Below are 22,290 nucleotides of genomic sequence, written 5' to 3'. Positions count from 1 at the left end.
CCATGAATGAAGAGAGAAATGTGAGGACTAGTGACAATGTATGTTCCAGAAAAGATAGAGCTGATTGCTTTAAGAATTAGGTAAGAGCACTTAAGACAATGTGATAACAAGAGGCTAATATGGATTTACTAAGAAAAACAATGTTACAGTGACTTCATTTTTTTCTTTTCTACAGGAATTGGAATGCAGACCAGAGAAGCTCAATGGGCATAATGTGTGGGACTTAACTCAGCTTTGGATTATGTTCTTACCAAAATCCTGTTGTCATGATGGAGAAATTGCACAGGACCCTGATAAACAGAGTTGAATGGAGTAGGAAGAGGAGATCAACAATAGATATCTCTAAATATCTTAAGAACCTCTACGTTTAAATCCAATCAAGACTTGATATTTGTGGAAAAGGGAATTTGGCCACATGCAACTGAGATGCACAACCCTGACCAATGGTTATATGTTACCCGGTGAAAAACAATGAAAAACTGAAGGAAGAGTTCTAGAATAGTCAGAATTGTCTCTCCATTGAATGAGCTGCCTCAGGATGTAAAACATTTTGCTTCCCTGGATGTTTTCAAGTACTGGCATATTAGAAGTATTGAAGAGATAATTCAATGTCAGATTAAAGATCCTTTTCACTTTCTTACAAACCTGCAATTCTATGTCCTACTTGACTGGACTCCCTAAAACAAAAGTACAATATTTTATAAATGTATAAAACCATATATATTTTCTTTATCCATAAATGATAATTTCCTCAAAAGTTAAGTCTCAAAACTTAAAGGCAGTCCACTTATAGTTGAGAATTCATAATCATTTCCTCAAATTCAAAAGAGTAAATTCAAATTATAAAAAATATGGTTTCTTTTGAAATAATTTTTTGAAATTGAAATATATTTTATGAAGAATTTTTCCAATAATAATCAGATTTACAGATTCGGGTACTTTATAATATACATACTTATGGGCCCAAATTCAACATTATAATTTAGTACTTAAACAAGGGAAACACTGCTATGGAGAAGAAGTCACTGAGGCATGGGTCTGTAATGTACAGAAAAGCCACTCAAGGCATCTGCAGAAAACACACAAAGAAAGTAGATAAGACTACCATCATGGTAAAATATTGGTTCTTGCTTATTTGTCATGATGGTGCTTAGGGTGTGTACATGTGGAAGAGGGAAGGGCAGGAGAGGAAAACAAGAAGACCTGAGTTTTTAAATGTCTGTATATGTGGTCAGCATTGAATCACAGTGTAAAAAATGACTTTGTTGTTATTTCAGATCAAGGCAGATATATATACTGTGCACATTGAGCCCAAACAGAAGGGTTAATGGGAAAAAATAAGGAGCCAACAAAGACAAATAATAGAATTCACAACCTACACTGGATGTCCGGTGGGTGGGAGGGCTGCACAGATGTAAACACAAAACCGGAATGTTGTCTGATAGTGACTGTTCTATAAACAATGGGCAAGTCAGTTACTGAGCTACAGAAAGTATAGAATCATTCTCTTTAATTTTTCCTCTTCATGGAATAAAAAAGATGAAACTGTCAGCATTCTTACAAAAGCAGCCTCAGTAGCCAGTAGTTAACTCAATTAAAGAAATATAATTGGACTATTTTAAAGAGTCGTGGTTTGGTTCAGAAATGCTGGGTCTGACAAATAGAGGCAAGCACATCAAGGTGATAGTTCACTTTTCAATCATCCATGGTGGTTTTAGAGGAAGGGAGGGGGAAATGTAGATTAGAATAGATATTTAAATCTCACTTTATTGAACGCAAAAATTTCATGTTTAATCAGAGCTGCTACAAGAAGCAAAATAAATAAGATTGGGAAAAAAAAAGATTGAACATATTCTTTCTGTTTTCCCAGTTCATTCGCAGGTGAAGGGGCTGGTGCATGATGAGGAAAGGAAGACCTAGAAAGGGAGCCAAACCAGGAAAAATAAAAAACTGGGGAAAAGATATACAAGTTGTGGAGGTGGTGATGGCTTAAATGAGATTTTTTTTTGCAATAAAGACTCAAAAAGAACACACTAAATAATACACATGACCAATGCTGAGCACAAGCAAGCTAATCAAAGAGGCACAGGGTGACTGTGCTGAGGTGCTTTCTCCAGGATGGTCCCTTAGAAAGGAGACCGAGATTCTAGCCAGAGGACATGGGTTTAAAAACCCATCTACCATTTCAATTGTTGTCATCTTCTCAGATCTCAGGGCTTTCCTACTTTTAAAACAAAGATAAGCATACTGTTCCGCTTATATTGCCGTACATAAAAGACTGAAATTTAATGTGACAGCACTCTGCAAACGGTAAGGCACAAAATAAATGTCAATAGCCATTACTCCTCCTAGGACTCATAAGCAGGTCTTTCTCGTTTGATCTTTGGGATGAAGACAGGAACAAGAGAGAAGGGAAGTGAAGACCATTCTTAAGAGACCACGTTTAAAAAAGTTCCAGTCCAACAAAAAAGTGATTCTTATTTTACTTCTGGAAAATTTAGAAGAATCAGAAATGTGGGGCATCGTATATGCAAATTTACAACCCTATGACCTTGGCATAATTATTGTTTATTACTCTTCTACTCTGTTATCTATGTACCCTGGACGTACACTTTAAAAATATCATCTCTAGATTGGTCTCCGCATAGTGTTTTCAAAGTCACTTCCTATGGTGATTACCAGAGGGAAAGGGGGTGGTGGTGGGAGGGACAAGAGGGTAAAGGGGATAAATGGTGAGGGAAGGTGGCTTGACTTGGGGTGGTGAACACACAATGCAATACACAGATGATGTGTTAGAGAATTGTACATCTAAAACCTATATAATTTTATTAACCACTGTCACCTCAATAAATTCAATACAAATTTAACAAGAAAGAATGCGACTGTAAGCATAGCTTCAGATCTTTACATGAAGGACAATTTCAATCATCAAGAGGCCTGTGGGTGTGTATCTGACAGACCAGTTTGGCGTGCCCAGGGTATCTCATTTTATTGGACCATCCTGCACTAACCCCTCTACCAGAATGATGTAAAGAACACAAGACGCTCTGTTTGAAAACATGCACAGCTTTTCTAGGCTTGGAAATTAAACCATAAAAAGTTTACTGAAAAAAAAAAAACCTTTAAAAAGCTCCTTAAAAAACTCACACCATAATTGCTCCCCACCAAGCGTGGGCACTTGCTAGCTGCAAGTAGTGGCACTGTGACAAATGTAGCAAAGCTGAAAGCAGGCTATACTAAGAGGAAGAAAAAGTCTTCCACTGGCCATCTGTGAAAATAAGGCATGTGGCCATTAAATGCAGAGGCTGTAAATATACACAAACTCCATGAAGCAAATGGCAAAAAAGGACGAAACTTCAAGCTCAAACAAATCAAAATGTTTAATGCATAGTTACCACTGCTGGACGAAAACAGCTCTGATCTTTGCAGTCTGCACACTCGGCATGGATTTCAATTAAATGCCCCCAAAAAGAAAAGAAAGAAATGAAAAGACACAGAAAAAAAAAACACCCATCCGGAACAAAAGGCTATAGACAGGCTATACTCAATTTCTAGAAACAAACAGCCCCTTTAACTTGCACCAGCCTGTCAGGAATGTCGATTGGAATTATTGAAAGGCTGACATATAGAGTGATGGATGGATGATGACATAATACCTATTTGCCTTTTTGTCGTGGTCTTTGAAAACTGGCTGCTCTGTGCTGATAATATTCACCAAGGGGTTTTCCTCTCCCTTCCTGTCCCATAAGAAGTGTTCCCTAGCTAAGATGCTCAGAATTAAGAAGGTTTTATGAATGAAAAAAACAAAAGAAAAGAAAACCTAAGGATCAAATGCCAACTTGCACACACAAAGCTGGTCTAGATTTTCTAATACTCAGTTGCCTAGAAAGCAGTTCCCCATCCATTTATATAAATTTGCAAAGTAGGGAGACTCCAATAATAAAAGGCGAGTATTCAATACCAGATTGTGCGTACCTTTTAATTAAAGTCTCCAAATAAATAATTATATGTAAAGTAGAGATTAAAATATATATATTCACTTTTATAAAGAGAAAATATCAATCAGTTTTGTTATTGTAATTGGTTCTTAGGCAAATTCTAGCCAGTGGGTTTACAAGTTTAGGGACTTTTTTTTTAATACACACACACACACACACACACACACACACACACACCCCTAGTATAAGCTCCTGCTTGGCCACACTTCCAATGACATCTCATTTCCACCTGAAGGATTTACCTAACATGGCTTTCTGCTCATGGAGTCTTTCTCTAACCATTGAAGTATCTAGTTTTAATTTAACTTTTCTAATGCATTTTAGCTAAAGGCAACATCTACAAAAGCCATCCATAAATCATGACTTAATTGTAGAATCTTCCACTGAACGCAGAGGCATGAGTCCTTTCATAATCACTTGTCCAAAGCAAGCAAAACCTGTAATTCACAATTCCTCACATGCCTCCTCCTTATCTAAGGGCAGGAGCATGTGTTAGGTAATGCTGAACCAGATCTACTGTGTCAGTTTCAGAAGCGTTAACACTGCTGGCCCCATCCATCAGATGGCCAGCGAAGCATCGGGAAAGCATGATGGATGCAAAATTATTACAGGGCTGCCATCCGATACACTCACTGCCATTTGTAACTAATGCTGGGACTGACACACTTTTTTTCATTATTAAACATCCACATTAAGTCAACATTGGTCACTGTCATTTCACGTTTGGCACTCTGTTAAAGGGAAAGAAAAGGAATGACAATGGCAGCAAAGAGGAGGTTGTGAAGAAGAGCTCCCTAGTGTCAGAGTAATGAAAATCCACCTTTATTTACAAATCAGTATGGGTATATCATCCGTGGTAAGGCTTCTTATGAATCTGACTGAGAAATGTAAAGAGAAACTGATGTCATTATTGAGTAAATTATTATTTATAATATACATGTTATTCACCAAATTTTCCTCTTATTCTATGGAAATTTGCAAAGAATTGTCACTGAACCTCAGAAGGAAAAATAAGACATTTTCCCCACCTGTTGTTCTTTGCAGTTAAAAATGCATTCATAGCATGTGCAGGTGTTTAGATTCCAGGTACATTGTTGGCAATTAATATCTGGGGAATAAAGTTCTCTGCCTTAAGGAATGTATGCACAGTATTTGCATGTTTATTTTTGTGATTGACATGTTTTATATCAGAAAACTAATACAGAAGTTGGCTTTAACATGTAGAGAACATGTGTGTGAACACACATTTATTGATTCAACCTTTCACCAAGCAATGTTTTCTTCTGGACATGCTTGTATGTTTTTATTAATTTTTAGAGAGGAAAGAAGAGAGGAGAGAGAGAGATCGGTCGCCTCTCATATGCACCCTGACTGGGAATCTACTTGACTTGGAATTGAACCCATAACTTGGGTATGTGCCCTGATAGGGAATTAAACCCTCGACCTTTTGGTGCACTCTGGTTTCTTTTTATTTTTATTTTTTTTGCTTTCCTGCCAATATAATCTTTGATCTTAAGATATCCCTTGATTTCAGGGAGGATAGTGTCAGGTCTCTCTCAGTCCCAGAACAGAATTCATGATCAATTTAATGCAATTTCTCTTCCTTTTGTCAGTAATCCTCTTAAAGATGTGCTTATGATCCAGCACTACCAACGGAGATGTTTGTGGAAGTCAGCATGAGAGGTACAGAGAAACATCCCTATGAGAATAATGTAAAAACATCCCTGTGTGAATGAATACTGAACTTAGCAAAGAGGAAACAAATTCCCCTTCCTGTACTGCTTGCCTTCATTATAGCTGTAGGTGTGGCCACATTCTGTGACTTTAAGGGAAAAACCAAGAGAACCACAAAGATTTCAACCCTGACATCACTGAGCTGATAAACTAATGTCACCAACTTTCTGCTATTTACTTCATTATATGCTAAAACTTAATCTTGGTTGAAGCTACTATATTTAGATTTCCTGATACATGTATTGAAATACATGCATTTAACTACAGGATAGGTATCATCTTCCTAGGATAACACCATTGAAAGAAAAGGGCAGGGAAACTTCTGGTCTATTATTTATTTCAGTCTCGAGCAATGGGTCTCTATTACATTTAAATTGTTCTCCTATTAGGTATGGACACCTTCAAAAACAAGGTCAGAACCTAAGTATGCAGTTGATTGTAGGATCAAAACTGCCATTTAGATGTTAAGGAAGCAAAGCAGGTGTTTTTTTTTTTACAAAATAATTGTATGAAGGTATTCTTTCTGATCCTTCCTACCTGAGAAGTTTACTTATCCATCCATAAAAGTAATCTGTAACAGAGCTGTGTGGTAAAAAGATCACATTATTTGAATATACAATCAGGCTATAATTAACCAGAGATGACAATTATAAATAACACTGTGTCCCAGAGTTTCCAAGAAATCTGACATACACAGTGCTTGGGTATGTTGAAACACTTCCAAGAAAAGTTAAGAAATGAAAGCTCTTTTAGAAGTCTTCAATTACAATGTGTTTCAGTAAAAATTACTTTCATTATGTGTTTCAGTACATATTACTGAAAGACATTCATCCCTTTCTTCACACTTCTAATTGTTTTCACTGCCCAATTACAGCTCTTCCGAATAAAGACCTTCTAGTTGGGACAACCATATTGGTTATTTGAAATGTGAAGAAAATGTAATGTTTATAAGGTTTGTGTGCTCAAGAAAACAGCTCTCCACTGCAGGATTCCAATTATCTGGATGTCAGGTGATGCTATCACCTTTTAGGCTGCTGGAAAGCACCAGGCTCAATTTCTTTCCCCATTTCCTTTCTCCCAGCTCCTTTCTACCTTTTTTTCTCCTTTATTGCACCCACTCCTTTCATGTCTTTATTTTTTTAAAGAAAGAATTATTTGTATTTTAAATATATTTTATTAATTTTTAGAGAGAGAAGAAAAGGGAGAGAGAGAAACATTGATGTGAGAGCAATACAACTGTCAACTGCCACTGCCTCCAGCACATCCCCTACTGGGGATCAAACCAACAACCCAGGCTTGTGCCCTGACTGGGAATTGAACTGGCAACCTTTTGGTGCATGGGATGATGCTCAATCAGCTGAGCCACACCGGCCAGGGCAACCCACTTCTTACATTTCACATATCTTCTGGGTTTGAAAAATTGGGAGTATTGTTTTAAGGGAGAAAAAAAAATCCTCCTTATGGGATTCAAATTATATGAGAAGATAATAGTGCAAACTATAAAAAGAAGTTACCATATACCCTGTTTGTCTTTCATTAAGAACTCTGAAGCAGTCCAGCTAGTGTTGCTCAGTGGTTGAGCATCTACCTAGGAACAAGGAGGTCATAGTTTGATTCTCTTGGGGCACATGCCCGGGATGCAGGCTCAATGCCCAGTGGAAGCATGTAGGAGACAGCTGATTGATGATTCTCTCTCATCATTGATGTTTCTATCTCTTTCCCGTTCCTTCCTCTCTGAAATCAACACATATATGTATATTTAAAAAAATAACTCAGAAGCAAAATGTCAAGCCAATTACTAATCTACCTATGCTTTGGCATGGCTAAAGTTGGGTGATTATAAAAATCTATTAAAAAGGTAGGTACTAGGGAAATACCCACTATGTATAGTGATGTCACTTTATATGGAAGAATAGGCATGCACTTTGACAACTCAGGTATATAACTGATCTGATATGCTAAGCAATGTGGGGTCCTTATTTAATCCCATAGGTAGGCCTACTAACATAAATATGCTATGATTAACAGTCAAAATAATAATTTGACTTCAACTCTAAAAACTATAAAGGCAGAGGACATATTTTCTTATTAAATACTAGAGGCCCGGTGCACAAAAATTTGTGCACTGGCGGGGGGGGGGGGGTGCCCCTCAGTCCCACTTGTGCCCTCTCACAGTCTGGGACCCCTCGGGAGATAACAATCTGCTGGCTTAGGCCTGCTCCTGGTGGCAGAGGGCAGGCCCAATCCCTAGGTACAGCCCCTGGTTGGGCTCAGAGCAGGGCCAATTGGGGATTTGGGGCGCCGCCCCCTGTCATGCACAGAGCAGGGCGGATTTGGAGGTTGCGATGCCACCCCCAGTCACGCTCAGGGTAGGGCCGATTGGGGGGTTGGGGCGCCGGCCCCTGTCACACTCAAGGCAGGGTCGATGGGGAGGTTGCGGCGCCACCCCCTGTCACGCACAGAGCAGGGCCCATCAGGGGGGTTGGGGCTCCATACCCTGTCACCCACAGAGCAGGGCCGATCAGGGGGTTGGGGCACTCCCCCGTGTCATGCTCAGGGCAGGGCTGATGGGGAGGTTGCGGCTCCACCCTGTCACACACAGAGCAGGGCCCATGGGGGGTTGGGGCTCCACATCCTGTCACACACAGAGCAGGGCCGATCAGGGGGTTGGGGAGCTCCCCACTATCAGGCACAGAGCAGGCCCGATCAGGGGGTTGGGGCACCTTCCCCTGTCACGAACAGAGCAGGGAGGATAGGGAAGTTGTGGCCCCGCACCTGTCACACACAGAGCCGCAGGGCGATCAGGGGGTTTGGGCGCTGCCCCCTGTAATGCTGCTCCAGAGGCCAGGAGGCCTCGCTTCTCCGCTGATCCCGGTGCTGGGAGGCATATTACCCTTTTACTATATAGGATAGAGGCCTGGTGCACGGGTGGGGGCCATCTGGTTTGCCATGAAGGCTGTCCTGGATCAGGGTGGGGGTCCCGCTTGGGTGCCTAGCCAGCCTGGATGAGGGGATGATGGCTGTTTGCAGCTAGTCACACCCCCTTCAGGGTGGGGGTCCCCACTGGGGTGCCTGGCCAGTCTGGGTGAGGGGCTGAGGGCCGTTTTCATGCTGGCAGGTGACTGAAGCTCCCAACCTCTCCTTTTTTTCTTTCTTTTTTTTTTAATTCTGGGATTTATTTAACTTCTATGGCTGTCACTAGAGCTGAGAGCTGGCTTTAGCTCTGAGGCCGGCTCCAGCTCTGAGATCTCGGCTGCTGAAAGCAGGTATCTGGGTTTGTTTGGGTTCTATAATTGAAACACTGTTTCAACTCCAGCTCTGAGGCCTGGCTGGCTGAAAGCAGGTTTCTGGGGTTTGTTTAGGTTCTATATTTGCAACATTGTTTCTTAGACTGCAGCTCAGAGCCCAGGAGCAGCAGGCAGGGAACCTTGGCTTCCTCCTTCACTGGAGCAAGCAAACCTCCTGTTCGCTTCAGCTGCCTGGCTGCCGGCCGCCATCTTGGTTGGCAGTTAATTTGCATATCTCGCTGATTAGCCAATAGGAAGGGTAGCAAAGTTACGGTTAATTACCATGTTTCTCTATTATTAGATAGGACTAGAGGCCTGATGCACAAAATTCGTCTCCTCTGCCCCAGCCCCTGCCTGCTACAGTGGCTACCTCAGTCCTCGCAGCCTCAGCTTCATCTGGAAGGTCGACCAGAAGGATGTTTGGTCTAATTAGCATATTACGCTTTCATTATTATAGATAGCACCTCAAGTACACAGCCCCATCCTTAATAGATAATAGATGCTAATGTTGAATAATTACTAATTAAATATGTAAATTTGACATCATTTTAGTCCCATGAATTGCACAGACGAGTATCAATCATTGACATTGTGGAAGTGACACCCAAGCTAGTTCAACAAGAAAAGGCAACCACAGTAATACCTGTTTCTAAGAGAGGTTCAATAACCTCAGTTCATTCTCAGGTGTCAAGGGTAACAAGGGATGAACTAGTTTGGGTCCTGCCAAAAGGTTTACCTATGCATTACAAGAGTTAGCCATATTATTACAACAGTGGAACTGCTTGCCTTCATGTTTTAAGAGTTTCACTTAAAACCCCATAAAAACATAAGACTTTAATTGAAGACATAACTCAACTGCATCGAAAGTGCATGATGAAGAGATTTGGGAATGCTAACCTTCTTGAGAATGAAGACATATTAATTGGGCAGCAGATTTTGGCAAATATTCCTTCAAAAATAGTCTTTAAAAAAGTCATTATAATTCACAAAAGGGACAGGAAAAGTAAAAGCAGTAGCTTTCCACAGAGGCAATCTAACTCCTACACCTCAAATAGGAGGTGCTAATCAGAGAAATAAAATAAAATGTGATGGTGGAGGGGGAACAAGAAGTGGCAATGAGGACCCCTAACAATAGACACTATGGAATAAAGTGAATGCAGATGGTTCCACTCCTGTTACTTAATCAAAAGGCTGAGCAGAGTCACTGGAGCCTGCATGAAGTCATGTGTTAGAACAACAGCTGATCTGTATTAGAGAAGATTAACTCGCAGTGTCATGGTGGAGGGCCCAGGATTATTCTATGTACTACCATTGCCTTACAAGCCGTCAGCACAATTATTGCCCTCCGATGTGAATGACTGATCTGTAACCAGAGCTAAACAGCATGCTGCTTAGGGGCCTAGGAGCTTCATGAAGATGAATTTCCATACCATCAAAGTGCTCTTAATGGGCTCCCTGATCCAACCACAAGGCCTGTTTTGCAAGTATATAGAACTTGGGATGAAGCCTTCCTGTCCAAAAGGATTTGGTCGGTTGTCGCTTGACAAGTCCCAGCCAGCACAGGGGAGGAGAGGGGGGAGATAGGTAGAGTTGTCTCTGCTTTGGAGGATTAGAAAAAAAAAGGGTACAGATGCTTGCTGAATGCAACCAACTGCTGTATCCACAGCTGAATTCAATGCACTTAACAAATAACGGCAATTTAGCTATGCTTGCGAGGAATAGCACGAGTCACTTTGCATTAGCATCTGGCTGAGTGTTAAACTCATTTCTACATGGGGAGCAAAAAAAAAAAAAAAAAAGGATTTCTGTTCAAGCATCCTTTCAAGCATGTTTAAATATTTGAATATAAATTCCTTTATGCTTGCGACCCTCCCTTCCTTCTCGGAGCTGTCACTTCACTTTGCCTCCTCTCTGGCGCTTAGCTAGAGAAAGGTTGTCCCCTTCTTGCTGCACCAGCACCTTCTCACACTGTGAGATTGCAGGGAATGAGAGACTGACCTACGATCTGCTCTCCCCTCCAGAAACACAACAGGCTTGAAAGAGTTTCTTCCACCTTTTGACCCATGTTTGGACCAGAAAAAAGGTACGGCTGTGACAGGGTCATGCATATATTTCCCTTCACTATGCAGATTGCTAGCTATTTAGAGTTTATACATCGAATTCCATATAAAACCTGGGAACCCAGGAACCTCTCCAGATTTGCAAACTGCTCATTCTGCACAGTCCTGTTTGACTCATGTTTCCCAGTTTATTGCTAAGTAGCTGATCATTTCCCCCCTTTTATCTATTGTGTCTATATAGCTAGAGGATTGTTTACAGGAGATTCAAAAACACTTTAAAATTTCATTTCAAAACATATCAAACACTACCACAAGAAGTAAACCACTTTGAGCTTTCTAGAACTTATAATATTTTTCTGAAAATAATATAATGTATTTTAGACAAAACAAGTTTAAAATTGTCACATTTCAGAAAAATTCAGAAGTTTCAATGGGCTTAGGTAGAAGAATAATGTCCAAGTTTTAAAAATCACATTTTGTTTTATGATAAAGTCAAATTTGCCAGCTGTTACAGCCACCTAAAACTTGACAGTGTTTTGCATTAGAAACATATGACCAGCTCAGGATCCTAGATGCTTAGACTATGAGCATGGGCATCATCCAAGCTTATGCTGGTTAAAGAAGATCCAGCATTTTCAAATCCAGCTCATCCCCAAATACAAGTTAAGCATCTCTGGGAAGCAGAACTTTCCCTAAGATTCAGCTATCTCAAATGCCATTTCATATCAATACAAATGGAGGGCAGAGAAAGGTACTGTCAATAAGGTTTGAAGATGAAAACAAGAGAAATACAAGCCTGCCTATTTGGGGCTGGTTTTGATTCGGATGGACATGGAGATTTCTGTATTGACAAAGGAAAAAGGGAGGAGGACTATTACTCTGAGATGATGAGGAGATGAAAAGATAATAAAGAAGAAAAGCATTCAGGCGATTTAAGTGTTTTCGGAAAGCCAGGTATTTTAAGAACTAACCTTTTCTGTCCGGCAGTTATTGAGACCTAGACTGTTCACAACAGCCACCTTCCCATCAAGCACCTGTTGTTCCCGCCGAAGTTGCTCTTTCATCTGCCGTGCTTCTTGGATTGCCTTGGTGACAGCATCATGGTCATTTAAATAACCTGAAGATGCAACAGAACAAAGACTATGTTTTGTACAAATGCATGGAAACCTTAACCATAACAATCACTTCTTTTTTGGGTAGTGGCTGGTGTCTGGCATATAATAATTTCTCAGTGGAATTTGTCTAAATGAATGAATAAGTCATACATGAACATATTGCCAAACATTTGTAATTGAAGCATAATACTAAGTGAAAGGTAGCTGTTTCCACACACTTGAAAAGAAGTTTGAAATATAGTTTTTACAGAAACTATTTTTAATTATCTGAATATTTTGTAGTGCAAAAATAAAACCTATCTTTGATTTCTTTTCATGTAAGATTTCTTTTAATGTTACCACAAAATGCAGATATTGATAATTATCACTATAATTACTGACACTCTCATAGCATTAAAAAGGCCAATTTAAAGTTTGGGCATAGCACTTCCAGGTTGTTATTTAAAGGAAAAATAAATCATTATTAACTGACAAAGAAGAGCATTTTGGCCCTGAATCGGATTACAGTGAAATAAACCCCAGGTGGCAGTGGTTTGCTATGGATACATACTTGTCATAGTTAAGAGGCTAAATTTCAAGCACAGAATGTAACCAAGCACCTGTAATTGTTTGATTTTAAAAAAATGTGGCTACTGGTAAGAATAGTCACCCAATTCATACTCTTAATAAGATGGTAAAATGACCAGCCTGTATCTGCAGCTCTACAATCCAGAGTTAGAAAAAGAGAAAAACAAAACAAACAAAAACACTGCCAAATATGTCTTTTAAAGAATAACAGGTGTAAGGAGCAAAACATTTCTTAACTTAATTTTAACACTGGTCATTTTTTTTTTATTTGATGCCCATTATTATGATAATCTGCATGATTTTAAGGTAGAGTACCAATGAGAAAGGATTTGTTTCACAAATATTGAAAGGCCAGCTAATATCTCATCTTTCACTCTCCCTATCTTTTAACTAGGGCATAAAATGGCATAAACTAAATCTATAATATGATATTGCCCAGAAAAGGGACTTGTTTGTGACATGAGGCTAAATCTAACCAGATCCATTGGTGTATGGTGACAGATGGAGGGACTGTGAGACAGAAGGCAGGCACTAATCACACATAAAATGACCGGCTTGCCTCAACATGTTCCATGGATTCCAGCAAACTTTACACCCTAATCCATTTTTAGAACAAAAAACATCTGGGCCATAAATCCTCTAATCTGCCAAAACACGCTATTAAATCCCATGATTTGTTGAAAAACACTAAGATTAAAGAAAGGAAATATAAAATGGCTAGCTGCCGTGTTAGGAAAGTGTTATTAATACTATTTCTTTGTCTCAATTATGAATGTTCTGGTACTAAAGAGCCTTGTCTAATCATGTCAGATTACACATCCTCGTTGTATAGCGAGGCTCTTCTATCTGATCTGCTGATTGCCAAAACCCACTTGCTGCCTAGACATTTCTATTGAAGAAGCTGATGTGAGATTAGGGCAGCACTGCCTCCCCCCACCCCTTACTGTGCACAGACCACACCTTGTCCTCTGCTTTCCTTCAGGCAGAAAGATAAGTTCTAGGGCAGTCCCTGCAAGAGGAAGCCTGGACCTACTATGCAGGGTGGGGCAAAAGTAGGTTTGCAGTTGTGAGTACGTGAAACAGCTTATTCTTATTTATTAATTATTGTCTTATTTTCCATATGAACAACTGACTGAAGGTCAGACTTACAAGGTTAATATTTACTATAAAAGGTGGTTGTTTTAACATTATATTATGCTGACTTGGACAAGCTTCTTGATATATGATTCTTGAGGTATTCTGTTCATAAATACTACCACTCTAGAAAGCAATGCAGCTCTGATATGGCAGTGATGGTCTTGGTATATGTTCTTTTAGTAACATCCTAAGTGGACCGCTTGATTTTCCTACCCTCTAACCCCTGTATATGTACAACCAGGCATCGCACATTTTTGTAGTCTATTTAGCTTCTCCAGAGCACATATATGTGTGAAATGGTTTGGCACATGGCACTGAATAAAAGTATTAATTCTTTATGTTTTTTTAGGTGCTGCCAATATAACATTGTGAAGGAAAGATAATTAATATAGATGCAAAATGAATGCAAATTGTTACAGGATAAATGACTGATGGACATATGCTCTGTCATGGCTAGTTCCAAGTTAAGGTATGTGTTCCTGTGCAGGTGGAAATAGAAGTTTACTTTCAAGTAAATGTTCTTGCTCTTAGAGACTCTTGAGTTTTGGTTAATATGCTATCTGGAATTCTAACATTTGTACCTCTTGTGTTAAATCATAAAAGCCATTTATATACCATAAACTGAATCTTAATGGGATTGTTTGGTAGTTCTTTACATTTTTTTCTAATCATAGTCACGAAATTCCCACCCTTGCTGACTCCCTCTCTTGGCAAATGGTCTGGCCTCTGATTTTGAAAAGACCAAAAAGACAAAATTTCACCTTCCTGCTCCTTACCCTACCCCCGCCCTTTGTTACCCCATGCAGCTTCAAATCTATCTCCATGTATGCCTCTTCTTGTGTCAGTAAAAAGGTGCCTCTGTTTTCATTCAAGGCAAATCCCTTGCACTCATGTTCTAGATTCCTACACCTCATCATCTGTTATTTTCTTTCACATTTGTCATCTGCTCTTCTCTCCCATCTCCACCATCTCAACTTGTAAGTACCTAAGGTTCTCTCCTAAAACAGGCACATAAAGTCTCTCCCTCCCTGTTGTCCCCTTGTTCCAGCTCTGTCTCTCTACCTTCTAAGTCAGCCGTGGGCAAACTACGGCCCGCGGGCCAGATCCGGCCCGTTTGAAATGAATAAAACTAAAAAAAAAAAAAAAAAAGACCGTACCCTTTTATGTAATGATGTTTACTTTGAATTTATATTAGTTCACACAAACACTCCATCCATGCTTTTGTTCCGGCCCTCCGGTCCAGTTTAAGAACCCATTGTGGCCCTCGAGTCAAAAAGTTTGCCCACCCCTGTTCTAAGCCAAGCTTCTCAAAGATTCAAATTCTCCTGTCCCTTCCTCACTCTCCCATTCCTGTTACAATCTTGTTCCTGCTTGCTGTATTCTTTTAATTGCCAATCTAAGGGGCATTTTCCATTCTCTGCAGAATAACCGCACTCACCATCACCTCATTGAAATGCCTTCCTTCCTTGTCTCTCATCATAGCACGGGATCCCCTCTTCTCTCCGACTCCTCCATCTATATATCCTTTCCTGGGATCCTTTCTTCTCCTGCTCTTTAGATTGAGCTTCAGGGTTTCAACCCTCAAGAGAAGTGTGTGTTTTAGAGTTGGACAATGCTGAAGTAAAATCCTAGCTTTGCCACTTATTAGCTATATAAATTGCAAAAGTTATTTCACTTTTCTAAGTCTCAGTGGTCTCATTGGTCACAATGAAAATGTTGTGAAGATTAGATGAGTTAATCTGGGTTTTTTTTAGTATCACAAGTGGTCCCTGACAGTTATTCTGTAACTGGCGGTTCATTTGCCAAATAGCATTAGTGAAACAGAGAAGATTTGGGCATTGGGTTCAGATGGATCTTGGTTTCTAATTCTCAGAAAATGTGATATTTGACAAATTATAATAATCTCACTGAGTTTCCATTTCCCTCACCTGTAAAATAAATGTAACCTCAATGGAAGAATTACATAAAATAATACATGTGAAGGTGGATATAGCTCTTGATATCTGAGAAGACAGCAAAAAGCATTATTTATTTATTTTTCTTTCTGCTTTCATTTCCAAGATATGTGTACCTCGGCAGTCTTGTTATGATAAAGTCCAAGAGGAGGTGTCATTTCTTGTTGAGAGAGAGGTTCAATTAAATCGAAGTCCCCCATCAGAGTCCAAAAAGACCCAAAATGATGACCTGATACATCTTATTCTTCCTTCATTATACACTGAGGCAGCGATTGTATCTACAGGCAAGATTTGAAGATGGGCATGTGTTTAAGAGAGATTCAGTGAACCTCAATCTTGGGAGGGAAGTGAGAGGACAAAGGCCAGTATGGCTCCAGTTGGCATCCCAGATGAGATGTGGGAAACACAGGTTAGGAATCATCACCAGAGTCGCCAGATTCTGTAATCTTATAAAATTTACCACAACTTGATGTTTTGCATCTCAGTGTTGCTTCTTAACCACTAACAACAAAATTCTTAAAATTATAAAAGACCCTTTTATATAATTTCAGAGGCAGAAAAAATGGGAAAATGGGCAAGTCCAATCTTAGCAAGGGTAAAATTAAACAGAAAAAGCGAGTAATGGCTACTCCACAATGAAAATAAACTAACATTGAAAGGTAGGAGGAAAAGCAGGAAGTACCAGTAATGGGTTAAGTTGTGTCTCTCAATAGGAAATGTCCCTGTCTCAGGCTAACCCCTGTATCTGTGAATGTGACTTTATTTGGAAATACAGTCCTTAATAGACTCTATTGAAATGAGATCACCCTGATTTAGGGTGGGCCTTAACCCAACGACTGGTGTCCTTATGAGAGAAAGGAAAGTTTGACATAAGGAGACACAGGGAAGAAGGTCATGTGACTATGGAGGCAAAGTTTGGATTTTGCATCTAAAAATCAAGGAACACTAAGGACTGCCAGCAACCACTAGGAGCTAATCAAGAAGCATGAGACAGATTTCCCCTGACATTCCAGAAGGAACTAATCCCTACTGACACTTTGACTTTGGATTTCTAGCTTCCAATCAGTGATAGCATAAATTTGTTTCAAGCTACCCAGTTTGTGATTGGTTGCATCAGCCTTAGAATTCAATATATCACATTTGGTCCTAAACATAATCCTAAGAGTCAAGGGGTGATTCCTGGTACTGTGAAATATCTACTGTCTGACTCAAATCGTTATTCCTAGTTACATACATCTGCTTCCTAAGGTTCTCTACTTGAATGTCCCATGAGTATCTGAAACGCAGTGTATCTAGAACAGAATTCATCATCTCCCACTTCCTCAATCTGTTCTTTCTACACCCATAGCCCATGCCAGGTGCCCATGCCATCACCTGGGAGTCATCTAAGACACCTCCTTTACCCAAACATATAAAAGGCAACCACAGCCGAGCCCTGACAGCTCTGTCTGCTCCTCGCTCTCTCATGTGCTTCTTCTCGATCCCCACATGCCCTACGTTTGCTGAAGGCACCTCCTAGCTCACTTGGGCTAATGCCATAACCTCCTAACTGGTTTCCTTATCTTCAGGCTTACGCCCTTGAATCCATCTCCTACTCTGCTTGCAGATACAACATTGCAAAATATCCCAAAACAAGGAATTTGGATCATGTCACTTTACCTGATTAAAAAAGCTCATCTCTTGGTACCCCAATGCTTAAGGGAGCATTATAAGATGATGATTTTGTGAAGCAAAATGACCCCATGTTCCAATAAATGTGGAAAAGACTAATGAAAGTTAAAAAGGTTTCTTCAATGCACAAATTCTCAAAATCTTGAATATGTTCATGTGCATCGTGGAGCTGCAAGAAGTAACAATAATATGCAGCCTTTCCCAAATATACTGAAACAGGAAACACTTTAATGCTCCCCACGAAACGTCATTCTAGGATAAACTCCAAACACTTTAAAATGGCCTAAACATCTCTTCATGATGTCAACTCTGCTTATCTTTCCCGGGTCATTTCTTGCTGGTCTCTCAGGAGTTCTGTGCTGCACGGAACTATTTCCTGTGCTAAGGACAGCCTTCCTCCTCCCGCCCACCTCTGTCGCCCAAGCTTGTCTTTTACTGAAATACTCTCTCTTCCTGGTGTGTTTGGGAATTTATTTAAATGTCACTCTTCTGTAAGGACTTTGCTGACATACCCCAGACATAGTCCTTGGCAGCAGTAGTACTTCCCATTTATCTGCTCCTTCAAAACCTTGTAAATGTTCTTACTGTGTCATTGTAGCTCGTTTTCTAAACTTGTCTTTCACACCAGTCTCTGAACTCACTACTTGAGGGCATTTTTTTTCCCTTTTAGTCTTTTATTCCTTTGGCACATGGCAGACTGTTGAAGAAATAAATGCATATTTCTAAGTTGAAAGTTTCCAGTTTATAATTCCAAGTTCATTGATTTTCTATGTCATCATATCAATGGAAGCCTGTACTATATATCATGGATTTATTAAAATTCATGAGCTTAATAAATGCTATCAGGGCAATACAAATTCTTATTTAGTACATACTTATTTTACATTTGGTTGTTCAGCTATAAGTAAAAGTAAAGGCCCAGGTGTTTTAAATTATTTTCAATACATATTAATATTTTTTACGATTTTTGACATCATATCATCATCAAATTTTGGGCACCTTGTTATTTCTTCACATGTGAAATCTCTCAAGAATTAGTTGAATAATAAACATGAATGCAAATTGTAAATTGTAAAATGTTTTGTGAATGTTAATTGCCAGATGTTGAATGATACCCCTAACTTCCTAATAATCCAATGGCTACCTATGTAACTATTACACAATTCTTGTTCAGTTACTTACCCTCAGAAAAAGTTTTTCTCATAAAAAATGTAAATGTATTTGAGCTAATATTTTCCTTCATGGCATCATATGTTAAATGAGCAAGTTGCAGAAATAAAATACCAAATTAATGGACCTCAAAGTGTTTCCCTTCATCTTATTGAATCTGTGTGTGTATACACATTTGCTCAGGCAAAATTTTACTTATCCATCAGGAATGAAGAGTAAGAATAATATGTTTTAGAGATGATAGAACAAAGACCATGGCATCTAAGCTTCAGTCCAACTCTTTCACCTGCTTATCCTCCAGGCTTAGCAAAATGTATGGCATAGAGAAGATGTTCAATACCCATCTATTGGATGAATGAGTGAAAGGTTAAATAGATGCCTGATTAAAGCATGTAATACAGAGAGACTACCAATAGGCAATAACTAAAAATAAAGAATCCCAACCTGGACTCTGATTTTAAGGCCTCGACCTCCACGGGATGTGAGTTGGCCAAGTTGCTAAGTTTCTGTGTATGTGTTTCCTTGAAACTAAACCAGAGGTGATAAACAGAGTCACAGAGCTATCTACACCATGAGAGCAACTTACTTAGAATCCCTAGTAAGCACTTAGTCACGGTAGGCCTCCGTTCTTTATCTGTAAAATAAGTTTTGACTATTTGATATGGATATCTGCTCCATCTAGTTAAGGCTTTATACTTCTAAAATTAACTGCAGTGAGAAAATAGATTAAAAATGCTTTGAAAAAAGTTAAAAGTGTTCTATACATGTGCAATGTAAGTGAAAACGGCCAATGAGGGAAAGATAACATCTGGTCAAGAGCTTCTAAAATTATCCATCAATCATCTGAATCTTCCCTGGCTTTTAAGGATTCTTTCTTTGGAGCTGCCTATCATTTGCAAACCATATTAAAAATATACTTATATAATATACTGTAATATTGGTCACCAACCTCAAAAACTCACTTTCTATATTTATGGCTGGTAGGTATATAACAATGAACCCATGTCATTAATGATACCTTTAGTTATCTTTTAGTTCACAGTTTTCCATGCTTTATTAATGGCATAACACATTAATTCTTCTTTCAGGAGTGACCTTTACAACACCATTAATGCTCACAGCTTTTATCCAACTACATTATTGCTCATTATAGTTTCAGCTTTCAACATCTGCCATTTGTTGAAAAGAGAAAAGCAAATTGTAGTGCCCTCAACTCCTTGGAAAATATGAGGAATATGTGTGTGGTGAAGGGATGTTTCAGGGAACAAAATAAGAGAAGTTTTAGTAGTGGAGAAAGTCAGATGACAAATATCATTAAATATATTCTTGCCTTTCTAAAATATTTTCTTATACTTAATCTTTGGAATGCTAATGTATAAAATCCTCATCTAAAAATGCAAATGCATTAGTTATTCCATTAGTTTAATATTCTAGTTCTAATGATATTACAAAAGTAACTCATATACCAACATTGTGATATTTACTAGGATAAGCCTTCATGTCTATTATGGAAATAAATCATTCTTGCCAAATAAAGTATTGTTTTTTACCAACTTAGGACATGAAAGCAAGTCTTTATCTTGGCGTCCATTAAGGATGTTGAGCAGAGTGACTGAGAGTTTGACCATAACAGAATGGTGCATAATAATAAAAAGCACACATGCACCCAGCCTTTTTCAGACTTCTCAGAATTTAAGTTTTCATTGTTTCTCTTCTTATTGCTGCCCCACTGGCCCACACTGACTTTCTGTTGGCAAATAACCTGGAATCTTTGTGAAGATGGAAGCAATTGGAATACACCCCTTCAGCTTTCTTTCTATCCATCCCACAATTTCTTCACAACTTTACTTCTTTTTTCTTTATTTCCTTCAGTCTTAGAAAAAACAATGGACTTTTCTCCTTTCCAAAGTTAATCCTTTCTCCTTATCTCTTGTTGTTGCATCATCACTGATGCACTCTTTTATATCTATACAGCTCTCCAATTCTTATTCCCTTTGAAAAATAATATGACTTTTCTATTCTAAAACCATCACTACTCAGTCTTCTCAAAATTACTTTTCAACATCAAGCTTACAAACAGACTGGTCTATATATCAACTGCTCTTTTTTCCCTCATATTCTTCAAATAGTTGTAATTAGAATTCTGCTACACCCTTGTACTAACCCCTCTCTGAGTCTACCTACCCATGAGCTCCAACTAAATCCTAATGTTTTTATTCTTCGTGTTCTTTAACTTTCCTGCCCCATTCAGTTTTAGCTCTGATTACTTTCTACTACACCCTCATTTTATATCTAGCCAAATCAATGTTTCTCAAAAGTGTACTATTTTGCTGGGGTTTTTTTGTTTTGTTTTGTTTTTGTGTGGGTTTTTTTACAGTCTAAATTTCTAGGGCTATAACTCTTCTTCAAGGCTCCATTTGAAATAGATTATCCCCAGCTTAGCATCCCTTGATCCTTCCCAAATAGAATTCAACACTCTCCTCTTTATGACCAAAGGATTGTAACTGTGCTCTGGAATATTACTTACTATGGCTGACGTGTGCTGTAGGATGATTCCCCCTGTCCCCAATTAAACCCTGAGCTCCTTGAGGATTGGTCTGTGCTAGCCTCCTCATAACTATATACAAATGACAAACATTTTAATAAATGCGTGATTAGCTAAGTGCTATCTAATTTATGTTACTAAAATACAAACTATTAAAAATTTTAAAAGCTTATAGAAGCATTTCTTTTTTAAAAATTAAATCTTTATTGTTGAAAGTATTACATATGAGAAACATTTTCTAGTGTTTGGCTACTCTACTGAAATGACAAATTTGGAGAAATGAAGCTATCAACTTTTTATAATACTTTTAATATATTCAGGTAAATTTCAAGTGGTGTGGAACTAAACAAACTTCACATCCTGATGGTTGACTGCTAGACCAGGCAGAAGGTATTTCATTATTATGTATACTCTGTACACATCAAAAAATATAAAAATAAATTTCAGTGATGGAAAAGGCAAGTCACCAGACAATAGCATTCTGGAACCACTGCTCTCTGTGATTAGACATTAGGCCTCTTTTATATAACTTAGGAACATCAGTTATAGCAACAAACATAAGCAGTTCAATTTGATTTTCAGGGGGAAATTATAACTTGGAGTTCAGTTACAAATTCCAATTGCACGTTAAAACAGACCTATGAGGCTCATCAAATTGGAACTCTCGTATGGAACTAAAGCCATGCACAGGGTATGTGTGATTTGCCATTAAAAGATGACTTAATTCAATTGCCACAAACAGAAAATCAGCAAGAACAAAAGAAACAGAACTTACCTATTGTGCTAACTCTGGCTGAAGGACTAGCTAATGCTGCTGGGACTGAGGCTTTGAGGGGGCCTGCCCCACTGCTTATTCTCAGAGCTGGCATATGGGGAGAGGTGGGTGATGTGGGTGATTTGCCATCAGAGGTCTTGGGTTTAGCTGATAGGTTCAGTGGCTGTGCCACTTCATCCTGCAATGATCATTAGAACATGAGTTGTGATAAGGAAAAGCTGATTACAAATGCCTAGAAAAACACAGGTAGAGTGCCTGTCCTTTCCCAGCAAGTTA

The 22,290-nt window shown here is 38.9% G+C and overlaps 1 protein-coding gene across 7 annotated transcripts in view; it reads right to left on the bottom strand.

Moving 5' to 3' along the window:
* SOX5 (SRY-box transcription factor 5) overlaps window positions 1-22,290 on the bottom strand; it is a 971,461-nt gene that overhangs the window by 24,165 nt on the left and 925,006 nt on the right. For all 7 annotated transcript variants that reach the window (XM_036296492.1, XM_036296491.1, XM_036296490.1 and 4 more), the window contains 2 exons: window positions 22,015-22,192; window positions 12,051-12,196 (listed from right to left, as the gene is read on the bottom strand). In XM_036296492.1, coding sequence (XP_036152385.1) covers window positions 12,051-12,196; window positions 22,015-22,192 — 324 coding nt within the window. The remainder of the gene's footprint in view (window positions 1-12,050; window positions 12,197-22,014; window positions 22,193-22,290) is intronic.

This window comes from Myotis myotis, unplaced genomic scaffold, assembly GCF_014108235.1.
Source record: "Myotis myotis isolate mMyoMyo1 unplaced genomic scaffold, mMyoMyo1.p scaffold_m19_p_3, whole genome shotgun sequence".
In the NCBI taxonomy this organism is placed as follows: Eukaryota; Metazoa; Chordata; class Mammalia; order Chiroptera; family Vespertilionidae; genus Myotis; species Myotis myotis.
This window is presented reverse-complemented; position numbering and strand designations above follow the sequence as displayed.